General features: G+C 35.6%; 5 protein-coding genes across 6 annotated transcripts in view; all 5 read left to right on the forward strand.

Moving 5' to 3' along the window:
• Window positions 1-1,808, forward strand: part of LOC108977101 (aquaporin AQPAn.G-like) — a gene marked incomplete in the record, with an annotated part of 7,377 nt that extends 5,569 nt beyond the window's left edge. The window contains 1 exon segment of the mRNA XM_018946605.1: window positions 901-1,808.
• LOC108977092 (aquaporin AQPAn.G-like) lies at window positions 1,281-2,051 on the forward strand. Its single transcript, XM_018946597.1, has 2 exons — window positions 1,281-1,808; window positions 1,863-2,051. Exons 1-2 carry the CDS (start codon window positions 1,281-1,283, stop codon window positions 2,049-2,051), a joined length of 717 nt encoding a protein of 238 aa, XP_018802142.1.
• Window positions 2,052-7,151: 5,100 nt separating this feature from the next.
• On the forward strand, window positions 7,152-8,997 carry LOC108977122 (solute carrier family 25 member 35-like). 2 transcript variants are annotated; one of them, XM_018946662.1, is made up of 5 exons: window positions 7,152-7,286; window positions 7,370-7,485; window positions 7,544-7,719; window positions 7,776-7,911; window positions 8,205-8,995. In XM_018946662.1, exons 2-5 carry the CDS (start codon window positions 7,414-7,416, stop codon window positions 8,727-8,729), a joined length of 909 nt encoding a protein of 302 aa, XP_018802207.1. In that variant the 5' UTR covers window positions 7,152-7,286; window positions 7,370-7,413; the 3' UTR covers window positions 8,730-8,995. The 2 variants fall into 2 exon arrangements, with proteins under 2 accessions (XP_018802207.1, XP_018802209.1); XM_018946664.1 differs by lacking the exon at window positions 7,152-7,286 and having other exon boundaries at window positions 7,411-7,485; window positions 8,205-8,997.
• An 800-nt stretch (window positions 8,998-9,797) lies between these two features.
• On the forward strand, window positions 9,798-11,981 carry LOC108977123 (solute carrier family 25 member 35-like). Its single transcript, XM_018946665.1, has 4 exons — window positions 9,798-10,617; window positions 10,680-10,855; window positions 10,914-11,049; window positions 11,215-11,981. Exons 1-4 carry the CDS (start codon window positions 10,552-10,554, stop codon window positions 11,761-11,763), a joined length of 927 nt encoding a protein of 308 aa, XP_018802210.1. The 5' UTR covers window positions 9,798-10,551; the 3' UTR covers window positions 11,764-11,981.
• Window positions 11,982-17,496: 5,515 nt separating this feature from the next.
• Window positions 17,497-18,814, forward strand: LOC108977104 (solute carrier family 25 member 35-like). Its single transcript, XM_018946609.1, has 4 exons — window positions 17,497-17,705; window positions 17,767-17,942; window positions 18,000-18,135; window positions 18,225-18,814. Exons 1-4 carry the CDS (start codon window positions 17,634-17,636, stop codon window positions 18,741-18,743), a joined length of 903 nt encoding a protein of 300 aa, XP_018802154.1. The 5' UTR covers window positions 17,497-17,633; the 3' UTR covers window positions 18,744-18,814.
• Window positions 18,815-19,550: the final 736 nt, after the last annotated feature.

The following is a 19,550-nucleotide window of genomic DNA, read 5'->3' on the forward strand; positions in this document are numbered from 1 at the left end:
CGGATTTGAATCCAGCTTGTGATCAGAGTTGGAGAACATGGTCTGTCGAAACCCTCAACGAAATTTGGAGAGCCTCAAAAACCATTGGTTCAGAAGCTGTGTTCTTTGGTTCATTTGAGGTCTTGTGTAAAGGATAACATTGTACATCGTTCACATAATCTAGGCATTATAAAATAAAACTAACTTTATTAAATATTGTAGTTTCATTTTTAAGACGATCTGAACTTTTAACTAAAGTGTTGACAGAACTAAGTAAATAATGACAGGGTAGTTACATATACTATTTATAATGACGAGACCGACTTTTATTATCTCTGATTTCTTAAATGTTCACTTAAAAGTAAACCAGAAATAATAGCAAATATTTGAAYCGAAAATTAGAATTAGAAAAAGTTGTGCTAACTTCCAGAACGGATAAGATTTGTTAAAGTTATTTTCAGAAATTATGAAAATTCTAAAGAATTTACTTACGTATTTACTTATACGAGTACTGGAAGTCATATAATTAAGTTGTTTCATGAGTACTTTTTGACTTATGTTCGATATTTTCATAATTGGTATTTTTTTAAACGAGTGCGATGAACGAATAATGAGAACGCCAATATACAAAATTATCATATTGGTGTGATGATAATCCACAAGCTATTGTTGGGATGCCGACGTCCCCAAAAAGCCACTGTTTGCGGAGCTCTATAGCAGAAGAAATCATTGATCCGAAWTTCTTCAAAAATGAAGCGACCATATAGTAACGTTGTAGCCAATGGGATTTTAAATTGAGTGTTGGGGAAATAGGCATGGTTCTAATCTCATTTCGCTCAATTATCCAGCACATTTATCCAAAAAAAATTATTACAAACTTATAGTTAGAAACACTAAATAATAACTACTSTTCTTCAACAGGGTTACATGACCGGTTTAAGCATGAACTCGGCAAAGAGCTTAGCTGGAGCTCTCTTCAACTGGTATTGGTCGAACAACTGGATATATCATGTAACAACGTATCCTGCAGCAATTCTCATGTCACTCGTGCACAAATTTTTACTTAACGAAGGTTCGAAATCTGCCGAAGAGTAAACAACTCTGATATTGAAATTACTGCCGTATAAACTCATAATTTTTTGCTTTGAATATCGAGTGGAAAATTCATCAGTTTATTTGTTTTTTTTTTTTTTATGTAACTCACAATAATATTCAAACGGTCAAATATATAATTATATACTTATATTAATATAGACATTTTCTCTTCAAATTTGGTGTATTATACTAAGTGGCATCGTAAAATGAAATTCGATAGGCATTTGTTCATGGTGTGTGTCAGCGAATTCATCGGCACCGCAATTCTCATGTGTGTCGGCTGTGCGTCTGTGGTGGGCATTACATTATCATTTTATGAACGAAATTTGTCAATGATCGGAATTGGCTTTGGACTGGCCGTGCACATTTCCGTGCATACACTCGGCACGATTTCCGGCTCACACATCAATCCGAGCGTCACCATTGCGGCCGTCATGCTTGGCAATATGGAGTGGCAATTGGGTTGCTTTTATGTATTGTGTCAGTTTCTGGGCGGWCTCACCGGTTATGCACTGCTTTTCGCGTCCCTTACGGCATATGTACGCACCGACAGCTTCTGCGTCACTAAGCCGGTACTTGGTATCGAAATATGGCAGGCAATATTAATTGAGTTCTTCTTAACATGCATACTTGTGTATTTTTGTTGTGGCGCCTGGGATAAACGCAATTCACAGGTGCATGATTCATTACCTATACGCTTTGGTTTGTTGATTGGCGGTCTTATTTTTGCGGCGGTAAGTTTCARAACAATAATGATGAAAGCACTGAAGGAATCTTTCTTTTAATAGGCACCTTATACMGGCGCCAGCATGAACGTGGCACGCTCCCTACCACCGGCCGTTTTAACAAATACTTGGACGGGATTTTGGATATACCCCGTTGCACATGTGCCAGCTGCAATTTTGGTTCCGTTAGCTTGGAAATATTTACATACARCCGGCTCCTCCGACGCTGGTGGCACTGAAGGAGAGGCATAACTATCAAATAAATCGAATTCTACAGTCGCAAGACTTACGACGGTTTGAGACTAACAAATTTTAATAACARTTTTTAAATAAAATTATAATTGTTAACGGCTAGCCGGCTAAACATATTTTTCTCCAAACACACACCTAGTATCCTGAGCAGTGCGAAATCATAAGTTGSCTTTGTTGAGTTTACCACACTTATAATGTACCTTAGATTCCTTTCATTGTGAGGCACACCTGACTTCTTAACTGTAGGATATTTTCAGCGATACACTCTAGAGCACTGGACGTATCTGAGAATAATTTGTATGAAAGTATGTGAACTGCACACTTGCTTCGAGCATATACAAGACTTAACTCATTATAGTTTAATTCATATACATACATACATACTATACATCGTAAGTATTCTTCTTGATCGGTCCTTTGAACGCTSAACTAATTAACGAACCGCACAAAGYCATGTCTGTACAAAACTGTTAAAGTTTTGAATCCAGACTGTCTTCTAAAGTGAGTGGCTAACGTTTTCTTTGATTTAAGAGCAAAATGATGTGAACGGATTGAAAGTGTTCAGCAGAAGTATTGGCAAGAGAGTACCATTTGTTTTAAAGGTTGAGATTGTTTCTAAACTTTTAAGTTATATCCTATAATGAAAAATATTCAAAGATTAAAGAGCGGCCCTGTTTCAATACTCGCAGATATATAAGTCTTCACAGATTCTATACTCAGATGTGATAACAGAAAGGAGTATAATTAATCATACGTTGACGATTCTTTCTTTTTCCAGATTTGCCGAATTGTAAAAATCTAGTCTTTCGCAACAAAGTCAAAATTTTTTGTAATTAATTTCCAAGAGAGTCCTCGATGTCCCAAAGGTAAGGTGAATATCCGAAGACTCAYTAATGGTTTTTAAGAGGCGCAATTTGGCACAAGCAGACCTCTTWTATGTACATTCTGCACCACTCTGTGCTCCTTRAAAACTTCATAAATTCGAAAAGTTKTATATGTGCAACTTCTGGGGTATCGCAAACCCTTGATCGATAGTTGCTATTCTTTTCCCATTCAAAGCCTTGCATTYACATAGATTCCATCGACCCACAAACCACGCTAAACCGTTGGTTTCTCTAGATGAAATGGCAGCTCTTCCATCTCTTCATGTTGCTCTTCGTCTCAAATTCGACGATTTTGCTTGTTCATATACCCATTGAGCCAGAAATGGGTCAGGAGTGCACAGCGWAATCGCTGGGCTCCTTTTCCTCAATTTCTTCCGATTTAGTCGAATCGATTCTCCAATGGCTGCTTATATTCWGACGTTAAATCTTTGGACCTCCAGTGAGCTCAGCAAGCGCTGGTCAATCACCGAACTACTTGCTTTTAATCAAGTCAATCTCTCCACAATTATTGGTGTTCTGACTGCCACCGTGTCCAATGGATTTACATTCTGCCCGACTCTCTTTGYAAAGCTGTATGGAGAAAGACGGGATGGAATCATCTTGCTACTGAGATGCCACACTGAGATTGAAATACCTCGATAGACCCACCTTTCACGAGCCTAGCTAAGCTGCTGAGATTGATTTTAATCGCCTTAAATTTAAAATTATTAAAAAATTTTTTTTTATTTAAAATTTTAATAAATTTGTGGATAKCACAAAGAACAAATTTCTGTCGAGGTGAGATTCATCGATTTTGGATCAATCCCACGGCCTGAGGGTTATATACGAGTATAATACGAGTATAATTAAGTGACACACTATTTTAACCGCAAAACCGTTCATTTTTGCAAATTAAAAAAAAAAACTGCAGTATCGATTATATTGAAGTTTTCAGAAAATTCTTCTCTAAAGGGGAGTTTTTTTTAATTTCCTTCCCGTTAAATTATACCCCACATAATATCGATGACAAATTGAGTTGCATGCCACATACTTCTTCCCATACCTCTCGCTGCGCTCTTAAAAGAGAACGCATATCATAGATATCATTATCATATCATATGATATATGTATGTACAGAGAACGTTTATCATAGAGAAGGTTCACGGCGCGGAGAACGTAAAAATATTTTGGGCTAACTCGGTCGAGATGAGGGAGTTTCACCACTGCCTGCTTGGCAGGAGAAATCTTAACAGTTGCTCTTRAACAGATCTGAGCATTGAATAAAAATTATGCTCAGAACTATATATTGCTGTTACACACGTATGTATGTCAGCTCTTTTGCTTACATTTTTTTACGTTTATATGCAAGCATGTGTATTCATATGAATTTGATTTGTGTATATTTATGAATACAGGTGCAATTGAATACATTTTAATTTAATTACTTTTTTAAAGCAATATTTGTAGATAATATGAAAATAAGGTCTACTTTTGCAATTATATCTTGGGGTCTATTCTGTAACTCGATTCGAAACAAAATTTACTCGAATTCGGATTTTTTATATTCCGTAACTCGATTTTCGGATTTTCAAGCCAATTTTCGAATAAAATATTCGTTAGCTTTTGAGTTGTAGAAAGCAAAAACGAAAATTGTACGTATTTATTCTGGCACAGGGTGGTACAACTTTCGAAAAATTATAAAGTTGATCCGATTTTCGTATAGAATACATTTACGAATCGAGATACAGAATAGGGCCCCTTGTATTTGATATATTCATGCTTGTGCGTATACTTCATTATATACATATGTATGCATATAACAGACTATCCCCTGCCAAAAATGAGCGGGTAAAAAACCAGATAATCAGTGGGTAAACATGTGCAGAGGAAGAGTGAGACCTCCACTCCGTTGGAAGGAACAGGTGGAGAAGGACCTGGCTACGCTTGGAATATCCAATTGGCAAACCTTACATACATACATACATATGTACATATATTCACATGTATCGTAACCATCCATATGTGTTTATGTTCGCTTTCGCGAATTCAAATCATATTATCAGTTATCAATAATAACATGTGTACATATGTATGAGCAGTACATAAATATGCTCGCATGACATTGGCACACAAATAATGTATACACCGACTTACATACAGATATGCGTACCCATGTAGATATGTCATCCGCATGTCTGATATTTTTATGAGAAGAAAAAAGACAACCCCGCAAAAATAGGTATTCAAATATATTAGACTAAAATTGACAACATAGTTTATTTGTCGATTTCAAGTTAAGAAATGTGCCAAATAAAATATTCAATATTCCTCTGATTTATTTGTACAGTGAATCCCGGTTAAGCAGAACTCCACTTAAATGAAAGTCATCTCTTAACTGCCCATATCTTGCTACATTTTACGGTTTGTTTTTTAAAATACATAGAGATTATTGTTTTAAATACCACTCGCTTAAGTATCCGCACTCGCTTACGTGCCATATTATATTTTTATTTTTAAGAACCTCAAAAATCTGTATCTTTGATTGTGGCACATTTGTCAAGGAATGCAAAAAATATTTTTACGCGACTTGCAAAAATCTGCGTCGATATGTATGCAAGCTCATACATAAACATACATATTTACGCTGGTTTGTTGGAAAAGCTGTTACAGAGGCAAGGGAAGCAGTGGCAATTGGCAATCGTTCGTTTGTGTTTTCGGCACAGCTTGGATTTTTTACCAACAACAAAAAAACAAAACTTGAGCTTCGCCATTGGTTGTCCGTGTCAACAGAAATTTCGTGTGAAACAATATGCATATGTACATCAGTGATCGGCATTTCATAGCAAAATTTTGCMAACTAACTTCACACGTACGCTTACGCTCTATCGTTCAGTCGTTGTCGAGCCAGAGAATGTATAAACATAGATTTTGTAAACAAAAAAAAAAAAATTTACCATTTTTCGGAAAAAATGGGATCTTGTATAATATCCCCCATATGTATGTGACTCATAGAATGCTTTTTTTTACATTCTCTGTATGACTTTGTACATTTTTCTTCAAAGTATTTCTCTTTACTCATTCTCGCGTGAGATCAGTCGTTTTACATATGTATTTGCCTTTGAACGTGCTCAATTCTGCTAAATAGCAGTGAGAATGGTGAATTCCGTATACAATCCTATAAGCTCCGTTAGCCGTCCAATCGAACTTCATACAGATTTCAATTTGCACCTTCTCTATGTTTATACATTCTCTGGCTTTTGCTTATATTTTTATACGTTTATATGCAAACATGTGTTTTCGTTTGAATTCTTTTTGTGCATATTAATGAATACATGTGCAATTGAATACATTTGAACTAAATTACTTTTCAAAGCAATATTCGTAGTTACATATGTATATAACAAAATATCATAATTAAAAAAATTAAATATATTACAATAGTGATAAATGTACATTAATCTTACATTTTATCATTCAAAACTTATCTAAGTATCACATGTTTCATGACCACCATGTGTTTATGTTCGCCTTCGCGAATTCAAACCATATTATCACTTATCAATAATAACATATGCGCGCTGCTCATATGTACATAWATATGCTCGCATGACATTGGCACACAAATAATGCATACACAATTACATTAGATATGCGTTCATATGTAGATATGTCACCCGCAAAAACTATAAACATTGCTTTATAAATACAACAATCGTTTAAAATAGCATCATACATACATACTTATATGGGATCACATGTAGATATGTATGTCACCCGCATAAACTACAAATATTTTTCTACAAAAACAACAAACGTCTCAAATAGCATCAGCAGCGTCACAAGTCAATATGGCAGACAAATAATCGATGCCCAAATTTGTAGAAAAGTACACAACAATAATATTTTCATTCATGAACGCAAGCGACTTTCAACAGGCAAACTTGCTTCATTCATAAAAACAAACACCATGGCATCTCCCTGAGCATGCCTTTGCCTTGCATGAGATGGAAAAAGTGACAACCCCGCAAATATAAGTATTCAAATATATTAGAATAAAATTGACAACATAGTTTGTTTGTCGATTTTCAAAGTCAAGAAATGTGCCAAAGAAAATATTCAATATTCCTCTGATTTATGTGTACAGTACCGAACCAACGCAAGGTTCGAAAGACAGTATTATATAGATGTCGCTGTTCTGCTTTTGGCAAACTGTTATATGACATCAGCTGTTTATAGTGACAGCAGATTACCCGTATGAGATCAGCTGAGATTCGAAGTGATAATAAAATTTAATTTAACTATATTTTTGTAATTTAAACACAGATCTAGCTGAGTCCGCAATGGAAAAGAATTTCATAAGTGTATTGTTGCTGTAATGTGTCAATATTTTTTGCACTAGCAAATGTTTCAGCAATCGCAGACTACAGTAGCGTGTTTTTTTTTGTTTTGCGATAGTGTTCTACAATTCATCAACACCACTTCGTCGTTAAATACTTAGAATGGATATATCAGATTTTATTATTGGCGGTGCAGCTTCCCTTGGAGCTACATACTTTACAAATCCATTAGAAGTTGGTACCCGTTAGTTTAAATTAGTATATCCTTATTACTCTCATTGAATATAAATAGGTGATAAAGACGAGAATACAACTTCAAGGCGAACTATCTGCTAGTGGCACATATGTGAAGCCTTATAAAGGAGTAATTAATGCGTTTATTGTAGTCGGGCGGAATGAGGGAATAAGTGGTCTACAAAAGGGACTAGTGCCGGCGCTGTACTTTCAATTTATATTAAATTCTTTTAGGTAAGACTGTGTACATATTGGTTGAACAACTTTCTATGAAATATATTTTTCCTTAGATTAGGCTTCTATACTACGGCTATGCAAAAAAAATGGATGCACAAAAAGAATGGTGATGTTTCCTTCCCACTGGGTTTGTTTTGGGGCGCGTTGGGTGGTTGTGTGGGCACATATTTTTCTAGTCCCTTTTTTATGGTAAATTATATAATTGTTCAAATGGTTTTTGAATCATCTTCGAAATCATCTGGTAAATTTGTTTGCTGCGTTCATTAACGAAAAACATCAGAATATTTTGTACAGCTATATGTTTGTACAAATGTGTAATGTTTGTGGCAATTCGCTCTCGTAACAAAAACAACATGCTCGTAGAGTGATAAGAAGTAAATCCATTCACATATAATCACTTGRAAAATAATTTCTCAAACAAATAGTTTATAGCAAAAATTACTCTTGTGTAATGATATCTAATACTCTATGGATTATTTCAGATAAAAACGCAATTGCAATCACAAGCTGCTAAGGCTATAGCAGTTGGCTACCAACATAAGCACACCGGCACTTTCCAAGCCTTGCGCGAAATTTATACTGAGCGTGGTATAACTGGTTTGTGGCGGGGTTCAATGGCTGCTGTACCACGGGCAGCTTTGGGCTCCGGCGCACAAATTGCCACTTTCGGCAAAACGAAGTCTATGTTACGTGACAATGGCTGGGTAACACAACCCACATTGAATTCCTTCTGCGCCGGCAGTATTGCCGGCACTATTATGTCATTGGCTATAACACCACCCGATGTGCTAACTACTCGACTGTACAATCAGGGAGTTGATGCCAGTGGCAGGGGTATATATTACAATGGTTGGCTTGATTGTATAGTAAAGGTTGTGCGCACCGAGGGTTTGCTTGGTCTATACAAAGGATTTTGGCCAAATTACTTGCGCATCGCACCGCATTCTACGTTAGTGCTACTATTTTATGACGAATTAATGTCCATTAGAGACAAATATTGTAGTTAGAATTATAAATGTAATTGACAAGCAACAGAGGCCTTATATGCACGCACAGTAGAAGAAAATAGTGCAACTGTCCATTTAATTAAGCAATATTTTTTATTTTTYTTCCAAATTACTTGTTTTTGTTGTTCGTAAATATGCCAATTGTTATCTCTCATATTGTTCATGTTTAAGCGTGATATTTATAACAGTAGCCTTTTACATTAGTATGCTTGTATTTGTATATAGCATTGYTTAATTTAAAATAAAAAATATTTTTGAAAATAGTGAATATTTACATACATATATAGATGAATGATAATAAAATGATGGTTCTAATTACATTCTATTCAACTTTAGTTTTCACTAAAATTTTTAATAAAACTGCAAAATCAAATCAGATTATATGTATAAAGTGTAAAAAAGAAAAAACGTTAACTTCGGCTGCACCGAAGCTAATATACCCTTCACAGGTGCATTTCTTTTAGTAACTATGCGTCCAGTTTGTATGGAAGCTATGTGCTATAGTATTCCGATCTGAGCAAATTTCTTGGAGATTATGTTGTTACCTTAAGCAGTATTCCATGTCAAATTTCGTGAAGCTGCCACGTCAAATGTGAAARTATTCCATACAAGAACTTGATTCCGATCGTTCAGTTTGTATGGCAGCTATATTTTATAGTTAGTCAATGTCAAAAATTTTTTCGAGGTTTACATTGTTGCCTTASAAAATAAYCTATRCCAAATTTCGTGAATATATCTTGTCAAATGTGAAAGTTTTCCATACAAGCACTTGATTCCGATCGTTCAGTTTGTATGGCAGCTATATTTTGTAGWTGTCCGATATCGGCAGTTCCGACAAATGAGCAGCTTCTTGAAGAGAAAATGACGTTTGCAAAATTTCAAAACGATATCTTTTAAACTGAGGGACTAGTTCGTATATATACATACAGACGGACAGAGGGACGGGCAAACGGATATGGCTAAATCGACTCAGCTCAACATACTGATCATTTATATATGTATATACTTGATAGGGTCTCCGACGCTTCCTTCTGGGTGTTACAAACTTCGTGACAAACTAAATATACATATGTTCATTGTAGAATAAGTGGATTTCACTCTGTGTTAATTGCTTGACGAAATCTTAGCTGTATCCCCACCTCTTCTCAACAAATCTTAATTATTTCCTGCCAACCTGCTTAACAAAGAAATTAAATAATATTTTAGATATACATATGTACATAAATTGTATTAAACTTAATTTGCTATATCTTTTATATCAATAGAAATATATATAAGCGTATCTAATCATAAATACTTGAGTCTTTCTGAACCCAGTTTTAGGTTAATGTAGCGGTATATTCATTATATTTCCGGTTTTCATTTTAGGTCTTGTACTGATTCAGCTTTTAAATTGCTTCATTCAATTGATATAGCTCATACGCCGTGCTATCCTCATGAATTAATATATATTGCCACCACTGTAATCATATGATAGGAAAGATCACACCACAACTTCTCTTAATTTTTTTCTAACGACTATGGTTTAGTTAGATAAGAGCTGCAAAACTCATAGTTAACCAGTGACTTAATTTACTTTATAAAAGAATTTAACTTGAAATTTTAGTGTATCGTTGTCGCTTGACGGAATGGTGGACTTGTTTAGGTCGTTGAGAGATATTTGTTAATGTAAATTATTTGCGTTTTGCATYGCCGAGTGATGGAGTGTCAAGAGCTCTTTTCCATTTAGTACTAAAATACTAAAGTAAACACCGTTGAATACTAAGKAAATCTTTAAATGTGCAATATCTAATTAAACGCCTACGTTCAACAATTCCATATTATGAGTGATTTTATTATCGGTGGTTTGGCCTCTGTAGGAACCATACTATTCACTAATCCACTGGAGGTAATCAACAATATATCTTCTTGTAAAATATGCATAACCCGTGTGGGTTGTCTCTTCGGCAGGTGATTAAGACGCGCTTACAACTGCAGGGTGAGTTAGCCGTGCGCGGGACCTACGATGTTCACTATAGGGGTATAGTGCATGCCTTTGTGACAGTTATCAAAAATGACGGTTGGACAGGACTGCAAAAAGGGCTGGTGCCGGCAATGTACTTTCAATTTACAATAAATTCAATACGGTACTCCTCACTAAATGCCATGCCACGGATACACAATTCAACTGTATATTACTTACAGACTTGGGATGTACAACGCCGCAGTCAATAGGCAGTGGACTCGCACGAAGGATGGTGGTGAATCATTTGGACTGGGGCTTTTTTGGGGCGCTGCTGGTGGTGCAGTAGGCGCCTATTTCGCCAGTCCATTTCTAATGGTTTGTATTATTGACTTTAGTTAGTTACGTAATATATTTTAAAGATTTTGTGATAAATTATTATATGTACGTAGCTAACAGCTTATTATATCTAATCAAATTTGGGCAGTGTATGCTGCCAACCTACTCTTTATTCGCTAATTAATCTCATTACTTCATTTATAGATAAAGACTCAGCTGCAGTCACAAGCGGCCAAGAACGTGGCTGTAGGATATCAGCATCATCACACTGGTATGTTTAACGCCATGAAGCAGATTTATCTAAGTGGTGGACTTGCAGCATTGTGGCGTGGTTCTATAGCCTCCATACCACGGGCTTCAATTGGTTCGGGCGTACAAATCGCCACATTTGGCAAAACAAAATCAATGCTCCGTGAACACAATTTAGTTGTACAACCAACATTGAACTCTATGTGTGCTGCTTTCTTGGCTGGTTGTGTTGTAACATTGGCAATCACGCCGCCGGACGTTATATCAACACGGCTCTACAATCAGGGTTTGGATGCTAATGGCAAAGGCTTATTATATAGTGGTTGGTGGGATTGTTTTTTCAAAATAGCGCGAAGCGAAGGTTTATATGGTCTCTATAAGGGCTTTTGGGCAAGCTACTTACGATTTGCTCCGCACTCAGTACTTTTGCTGGTATTTTTCGATGAACTCTTAGCTTTGAAACATAAGTATCAAATGAGTTATAAAACTGTAAATAAAGCATAGTCGAAATACTTAAACCAAATTACAACTAGAGGCTATACAATTTAGCGGAATCGTGCCTTCGTTTATAAAACGATATTTSCTAATTCGGATATTCTCCATTACAGTTGCGAGAACACTTAGCAAYGTGTGCAATGTACAAAACCATTTATTATGTAAATATTATTAGTAATATGTCAATATGTGTGTAGGTAAAAAAAAAAATCGGTTTTAGGACTAGAATGCACCGTTTTTTTCATTTTAAGGGTTTTAAAAATTAGTTTTTTAAAGTAGCATAAAATATTATTCTATAGTTTTATCAAATTATCTAAACTTAACATTTTGTTCTTCATCTTAAGTCTACAATCAAGAAATCCAAAATTATATGTAGTTACTCCTAAATACATGTTTTTAAACTCGGTCAATATATGACAAGTTGAATTCCTGATGTGGTGTATATCTGTCAATCAAAATTTATATGAATATACTTGAACATTACAATATAAAGAAATATGTTTTCAAGTGTGCTTTAGCTTAATGCCGAAAGCAAATAAAATTACTCCGAGCCGTACCTATCCTTCCATATACGCAGTATTTTTGATTTTCTTTGTATATATGTATCTGACAATATGATTGGTATTGAATTAAAATAAAGTGAACACGTTTTCTTAATCACAATATTTCTCAGTTTTATATTTGAGCGAAATCTGCCCAGACCTGGACCTAAGGCAGGTCAAGCTGTCGTGTTATTTTTGTTCAGATCTTGTTCCTTCTTGAGACCCAGCATACATTACTGAATGATAATCGAATACACGAACACCGTGTGGTGTCGATTCGACGTATTTTACATTGAGATCCTAAATTGAAAGTGTATAAAGTACAGCTTGTGCAAGAACCGCTCGATCTGCCCAAGTGACATCGCTTCGTTCTAAGGGCTCTTGAAAAGTTCCAATCGGCTAATATTTCTTCAAAAATGAAAGAGATGGTGAGAACGTAATCTTCAATAGCGATCGTTATCGCGCCATGATAACCGACTATTTGATGTCTGAAATTGAAGGCCGCGATAATTTAGTTCCACTTCCCTCCATAGCATAAATCAATGGATTTATTGAGAGAACACTTCGGTGACTAGCTAATTGCACCAAAGTTTATGCGGACACTCCCTCTTCGATTCAGACCTTAGAGCAAAAGATCTCGCATCATTCGCCAGCTACCTGAAAATTTAACTCAATCTTAAAAAAATGCCAAAGAATGTTCTTTCGAATGATAACAAACAAATGTTTGATATTCGATGATTCGCTGATATTGCCAACATTTCATATTCGTAAACTTCAAACTCCCCCTACTACTTTGATCAGTCCACGATAGTCATTAATCACGTTAGGTGTACTGATTTTTTTGGCTGACAGCATTATACCTCGAAAGTAAAAGAAATTTTCTTCAATGATGATTAAAATTTTAACGCCGAAGTGTTTATGAAGCACCTTAACTGACGATCCTTCTTGTTGAAGACAAAGATTTTAATTAAATTTTCTTCCAGCATTAGAAAGCTTTCAACCGGCGTTCCCTCATTTTTTACTGTGCCCAAAAAATAAGGCGACATTTGATTTTAACCTGCGCGCGTCGAAGGATTTGGAGAATTATTTTTTTTTTTAGGTTGGTTGTGCTGTCAATAACATTTATGTCAAATTTCATGTCAAAATATTCATTAGTGTTTGAGATACGTGTCGTTTTGTGAGCTGCTAAAAGTGAGTTTTTCGTTTTTTGCGATGTCAAAATTTGTTGAGCAAAGAATTTGCATTAAATAATCATTTCGCCAAAAACTCAACCCATATCGTTCCTCATCCACCGTACTCACCTGATCTTGCGACGTGCGACTTCTGCTGTTCACCAAGCTCAAAAGACTGCTCCGGGGATTCAAGCCGCAGCGAAGACGGAACTGAAGGCCATCCCGGAAAGTGACTACAACCAGTGTTTCGCAGATCGGAAAATCCGTTGGCATAATTTACCACATCTAGTGGGGATTACTTTGAAGGGGATGAAATTGATTTGGAAGAATAAACAAAGAATTTTCAAAATAAATACAATGCCACCTTATTTTTTGAGCACATGTTGATCAAGGTTCAATATATCAGGCTTGGAATTCACTATTATACCGAAATACTTAGTTGCTTTGGCTTTTTCAACTTATTGGAATAACTTTCCAAAGTTTTATGAATGTTTCATAGATGGTTTTTGACAAGTAGCCCGTACTACCTTTGTGATCAAATCTCCTGATGCGTTCTTAAAAAAACATATTTGRTATGCATAATTTGGAAAGTTGTAGATAATTGATATTGAATATGCAGCTTTATGCAGTGACCGAATTTCTCAAACTTAAAAAATCTTATTTTAAGGTTTTTCAAGATCTGTCGTCCTCAGCGTACGCGTCGAAGGCACCTAATGGAAGTCCAGTGTTGGGTCTGGCTAATTAATACAGTAGATGTTATTATAATAAATTAATCTGCAGTGCAGTAAAATGTAATTTACGAATAATGAACTTCACGTTTTTCCCCAATTCMGCTACATTTTTGCCTTTCATATAACGGTTGTTTAGTTAGACTGGCCTACAACGGTTTCATTGCCCTGGATGTAAGATCGCTTTTGGATATATTTGTACCCATCATTCATGAAACTGTCAACGATTAGGATTTACTCTCGTTTATTTTTAAATCCTTTTCCTTTACATTACAAAAACATCACCATCCCAAATACTTTGATACCCTTTTCCACCCCTTTTACATCGTGACGGAGCCGCTCTACACACTTCGTACTATAATTTTCAAATATGTACATATGTACATACTATATATCAGAAAATTTGTCTAAATTATTGCAGAGATAATCTAACTTGATATTTATATTTTCTCGTAGAGTCTGTAAATATTCAGCTATCAACAAACAATTTTTCCAAGATTCACTTTTTAGAACGGTTTATAATTGTTTGATAAAATCTGTATCTTTCCTTAACTGCTGTATTCGAGGACCATCAAGAATTCCACCTTCCAACATTTCCATACTAGGCTTCGTAAGTTCCCTACAATGGTAATTAAAACAATATCCTTCCTTGTCCAACGCTTTGAGAAATTGCTTTATCATAAAGCACCTAGTTCGTTATAAGAAAATAACCTTGGTCAAATCAATCACCCTCCCATTCACTTTCCCTGATAGATTGTGCAGATTTCTGGGAATTTGGCGACATCTTTGCTTCTGGGATCATAAAATATTAAATATCAAAAGTTTTCAAAACAAGGCACRTTCAATACTAAAATAAATTTGTAATTTCGCCATTCGAAAACATCAAAATTTATATTTATTTATTTGACAAGTTTTAACTTTAAACAAATCTACTTTATCCAGAGAATAAATTCCTTGCGCCGTCCTCTTTTAGAATCTTACACGGTGTTAAAACCTCTAACTTCTACAAATCTTTTCTACGTATGTATATTAGTAGCAGTATATAGACGAACAATTTGCTTTTCAAAAATTTAAAACAAGGAAAAATCAAAAAATTTCAAACAATTTTCATTTATTCAAACACTCGCGGTAGAATAAATATTCGATTAGTCGTAACATTGCGATAGATTAGTATTCAACGAAAGATTACAAACCGGATATTCGAATAATCGGTTTTCAGGTTATACGAATGATTTTAAGAGCAGTAGTTATAAACTTTTGAAACATATAAATAATTTGCAAAATTGAGAGATTACAAAATTGAATATAAAATATCTCTTTTTGCCATTCTAAGAAGAGTTTGGTTACGATCCATGAGTCAGTATGTTTGCTTACTATTAGATATTATGCCAAGGTTATTTGGTTGGTCATTTCTTTCGAACTGATGAGCCCCAATCCAGACAAAAGAAAGGCGTGTATTCTTCGCGTTGCAATCTCACCTGCTAGTATGCCTTAGGGTGGCAAAGCAGCCTTAATAATTATGGTACTAGCTGTAAACACAAGATGGGTTCTTTAAAGCGTACAAATCGTAACCACAATTTTTTTATACTCTTCCAGCATCACCCTACTGAGTACTGTAATAGTTTTGTTCACCTAACAATTGTGCATATAATCCTAAATTAATTGTGATAGATAGGTTGACGAGTTGCAATCTCGGCTGTCTCTCATTCGTTCGTATGTTCAAGCGCTAACTTCAGAATAATTAATATCTCGGAATGAAACTAGGTATACATGTTCCTTGACATAAAAGTGAGAACGAGTTTGTCGATAGACGTAATCGGACCACATAACGCCAATAAACGAAAGCCTATAAATTGACATAACTAAGGCAAATAGTAAGATAGAAAACTTTTATTTAGAACAACAAACTGCATAAAGGAACCTGTGGTCTGAAATTTTTTACATTTCTCGTAGTCGTGCCCCTCACTTATTTTTATATATACATGTATCTCCCAGATCATTCAAATTACATCCACCATATTTACAAGACAAATCAAGTCGACAGCTCTTGCGGAAATAGAAGAAATCGGTGTCAAAATTGTACAATGTGTGTGGTATCGCCCACCCTTATGTGAAATCAGATATACATATGTATATGAACCTACTACTCGTATACCGATTTCATCCAAATTTTGTATACACAATTGTTTTTGTTCATGGGCGAAATCGGATAAGAACCACACCTCCTTTCCATAAAACACAATTTTCAATTCCTTCTGATTAATTCACTTTCTAGTATGTATACAATTCAAGAACAAATCGATTTAAACTTTGTGGAGTGCTCAGGGCTAAAATGTGTCTAAATCAAGTCATAACTATTCAAACACCCAGATACCGAAAATGTAGATCCCACAGCACATGAATGACTTTTTGTCGAAAATATCGGTCTATGTGTTAGATAAATAATTGAAATTCAGAAATATTTTTCAAAGCGCAATTTCGGCAGACGCTCACTTATGGTATGGGGCACATTTTTAATTTCTGGGACAGTACCGTTGGCCTTTCTTGCCAAATGAATAGTTCCGAGTACCAGGAAGTTAGAAACAACTCTGCGTCCCTATATGCACAGAATTCCGCAAAAATCTTTCTCTTTTCAACAAGACAATGCAAGAACACATGCGAACTAAAACGTGGCTTCAACGTAAAAATATCGATCTTTTGGAATGCTCAGCTTATTATGTAAGTCCTGTTGGGAACATCAGGGGATGGCTGGTAAGAAAATTTKACGTGGATTATCGTCAATTTAATTGGATTTGTGAGCTGAAAAAAGCTAGTTTGGATACGTGGGCTTTATTAACCCCAGAAAAGCGATCTCATTACACMAACTCAATGTCAAATCGAATATTCGCACTTCTTAATAATAATGRAAAAGCCAAAAATTATTAGAATTTGTTTCTTTTCGACCGACCTACTCTATAATTTTAAAATAAAGCTATATTCCCTGGTTTTAACAACTGCTSCAGAGAAAATTAAAAACTCTTGAGTTTATTGCCTACATGTTGAACTTATGTAAAAAACAGAATATTACTCATACCACATGTCGAACATAATGTTAACTTTCTACTTATGTTAACATTATAACGATCGAATACAATATACAGGTATCTTTGGTTTATTGAAATTTCTCTCCCGGTTTGTTCCTCCCACGCATTATGACTATCATTGATAAGATTGACGGAAAGTATAATTGCACACAGCCGAAGTTAACTCTGGTAAAGGAAACTAATCTTCTGCAAATTCAGTGTATAAGTAGTTGTCGCTAAATAAAAACGAAGGTCTTTGCGGCGCGAGTTCAACAGTGACAAATTGTTTTGTCGGGATATTGATATCGAAAAAACATACCAAAATTAATAAAATTCCAAAGCAAACTTCCTTTATAGAACAAATTGACATTCATTATGAGTCCGACGTATTTTGTGGCTGGCGGTGTTGCTTCTGTGGGCGCCATATGCTTCACCAATCCACTGGAGGTGAACGGACCAATATTTATCAAGTGCAAAACTGTATTCTAAACGATAAGTATTTCCACAGATCGTCAAGATACGCATGCAACTGCAGGGCGAATTAACGGCGCCCGGCACCTACGTCGTCCCCTACAAGAACACTATACATGCGCTCGTGACGATTGTTAAAAACGAAGGTTGGACTGGGTTGCAAAAAGGGCTAGTGCCGGCAATGCATTTTCAGTTTATTTTGAATTCAATACGGTAGATGCAAGTAACGGTTATATACAGTGGCATCACTATAGCAAAGATTGCTTACAGGATAGGTTTTTACCACACAGCTGTTCGAAATCAGTGGACTAGCAATGAAAGCGGTGGAGAATCCTTTGGCAAGAATCTGTTATTAGCCATATCAGCTGGGGCTTTGGGAGCCTACCTTTCAAGTCCATTTTTCATGGTTTGTTAATCCAATATTTTTTATTTTTGATATATTTATAAGAAACATCTGACACTTTCTTTCAATGACAAACAACTAAATATTGGCAGATAAAGACACAAATGCAGTCGGAAGCTCCAACAAAAGTGGCCGTTGGCTATCAACATCACCACACTGGTATGTACAATGCGATGAGAAAGATTTATGAGAMGAAYGGAATTGCCGGATTGTGGCGTGGTTCCTTCGCCTGCATACCGCGTGTTACAGTTGCTTCGGGTGCACAAATTGCGACCTTTGTCGAGATGAAGGCATTGCTGCATGAGCATAATTTAGTGGTGCAACCTTCCTTGAATACARTATGTGGGGGTTTCTTAGCTGGCTTGATAGTTTCAATCACCATTACACCGCCAGATGTTATTGCAACACGTCTCTATAATCAGGGTGTGGATGCGCAAGGTAAAGGTTTGTTCTACAACGGTTGGTGGGATTGTGCTTCGAAAATTCTACGAATGGAGGGTATTTCTGGACTATATAAAGGTTTCTGGACGACTTACATACGATTGACTCCGCAATCAATATTGGCTTTACTATTTTTCGACGAACTAATTGCTCTAAAAAATAGGTTGTAGCATCTATTTGCCGCTGTTGAAAATGTTGCATAGAATTTTATAGGTAACATATTTYAATAAAGAGTTAACGATTACCCAACAGTATATATACAAAACTTGTACTTTTTTGTATATTCTTTTAACAACAATTAAGAATTCACGAATTGCAGTCGAATCGTCTCTAGGAATTAGAAGTATTTTAGTTAAGGCATCCAAATTATTTTCTTATAACAATAACAAAAACCTAACGTAATATGAAATATACGTTTATGTAAGTGTCTGAAAAATACCTTTTCTGGATCCCAGGTGGAGACAACCTGTTCATTCGGCTCAAATCTTTGTACAAGTGACTTTTTCAAGTTTGGAAACAAAGCGAAGTCCTAAAGAGCCAAATCTAGAGAATGGTGGATAGAACCATGTTGGTACCCTAGTCGTGACTTTTGGGGAGATGTGAGAGTTGTATTGGTAGAAGAATACTGTTTTCTTCCCCGGTGAGAGTAGCTCTACAAAAAAAAAAAAACAATGTGCGACCACTTTAAAACTCGTTCCACCAAATTTTGTCAATCGCCATCGAAGCAGAATTGTGATCATATACAACGTCTATGTTTACATAGATTTCGCTAAGCAATTTCGCTTCCAAAAAAAATAGTACAATCATAGATTGCGGACACTAACTCTTTCACACGCGGGCAAAATAAAGCTTTTTAGTCAGAATGRGCAGATGCTTAAGAGCCATCGTCTACTAAAATGTACTATACAAAATTTGATGTTCTCATCTGATATTCGCCAATATCTAAGCTAAGCCGTTATCGCATCGCCTTCGTATGC

This window comes from Bactrocera latifrons, unplaced genomic scaffold (genome assembly GCF_001853355.1).
Source record: "Bactrocera latifrons isolate USDA-ARS-PBARC rearing strain unplaced genomic scaffold, ASM185335v1 scaffold_84, whole genome shotgun sequence".
Taxonomy (NCBI): domain Eukaryota; kingdom Metazoa; phylum Arthropoda; class Insecta; order Diptera; family Tephritidae; genus Bactrocera; species Bactrocera latifrons.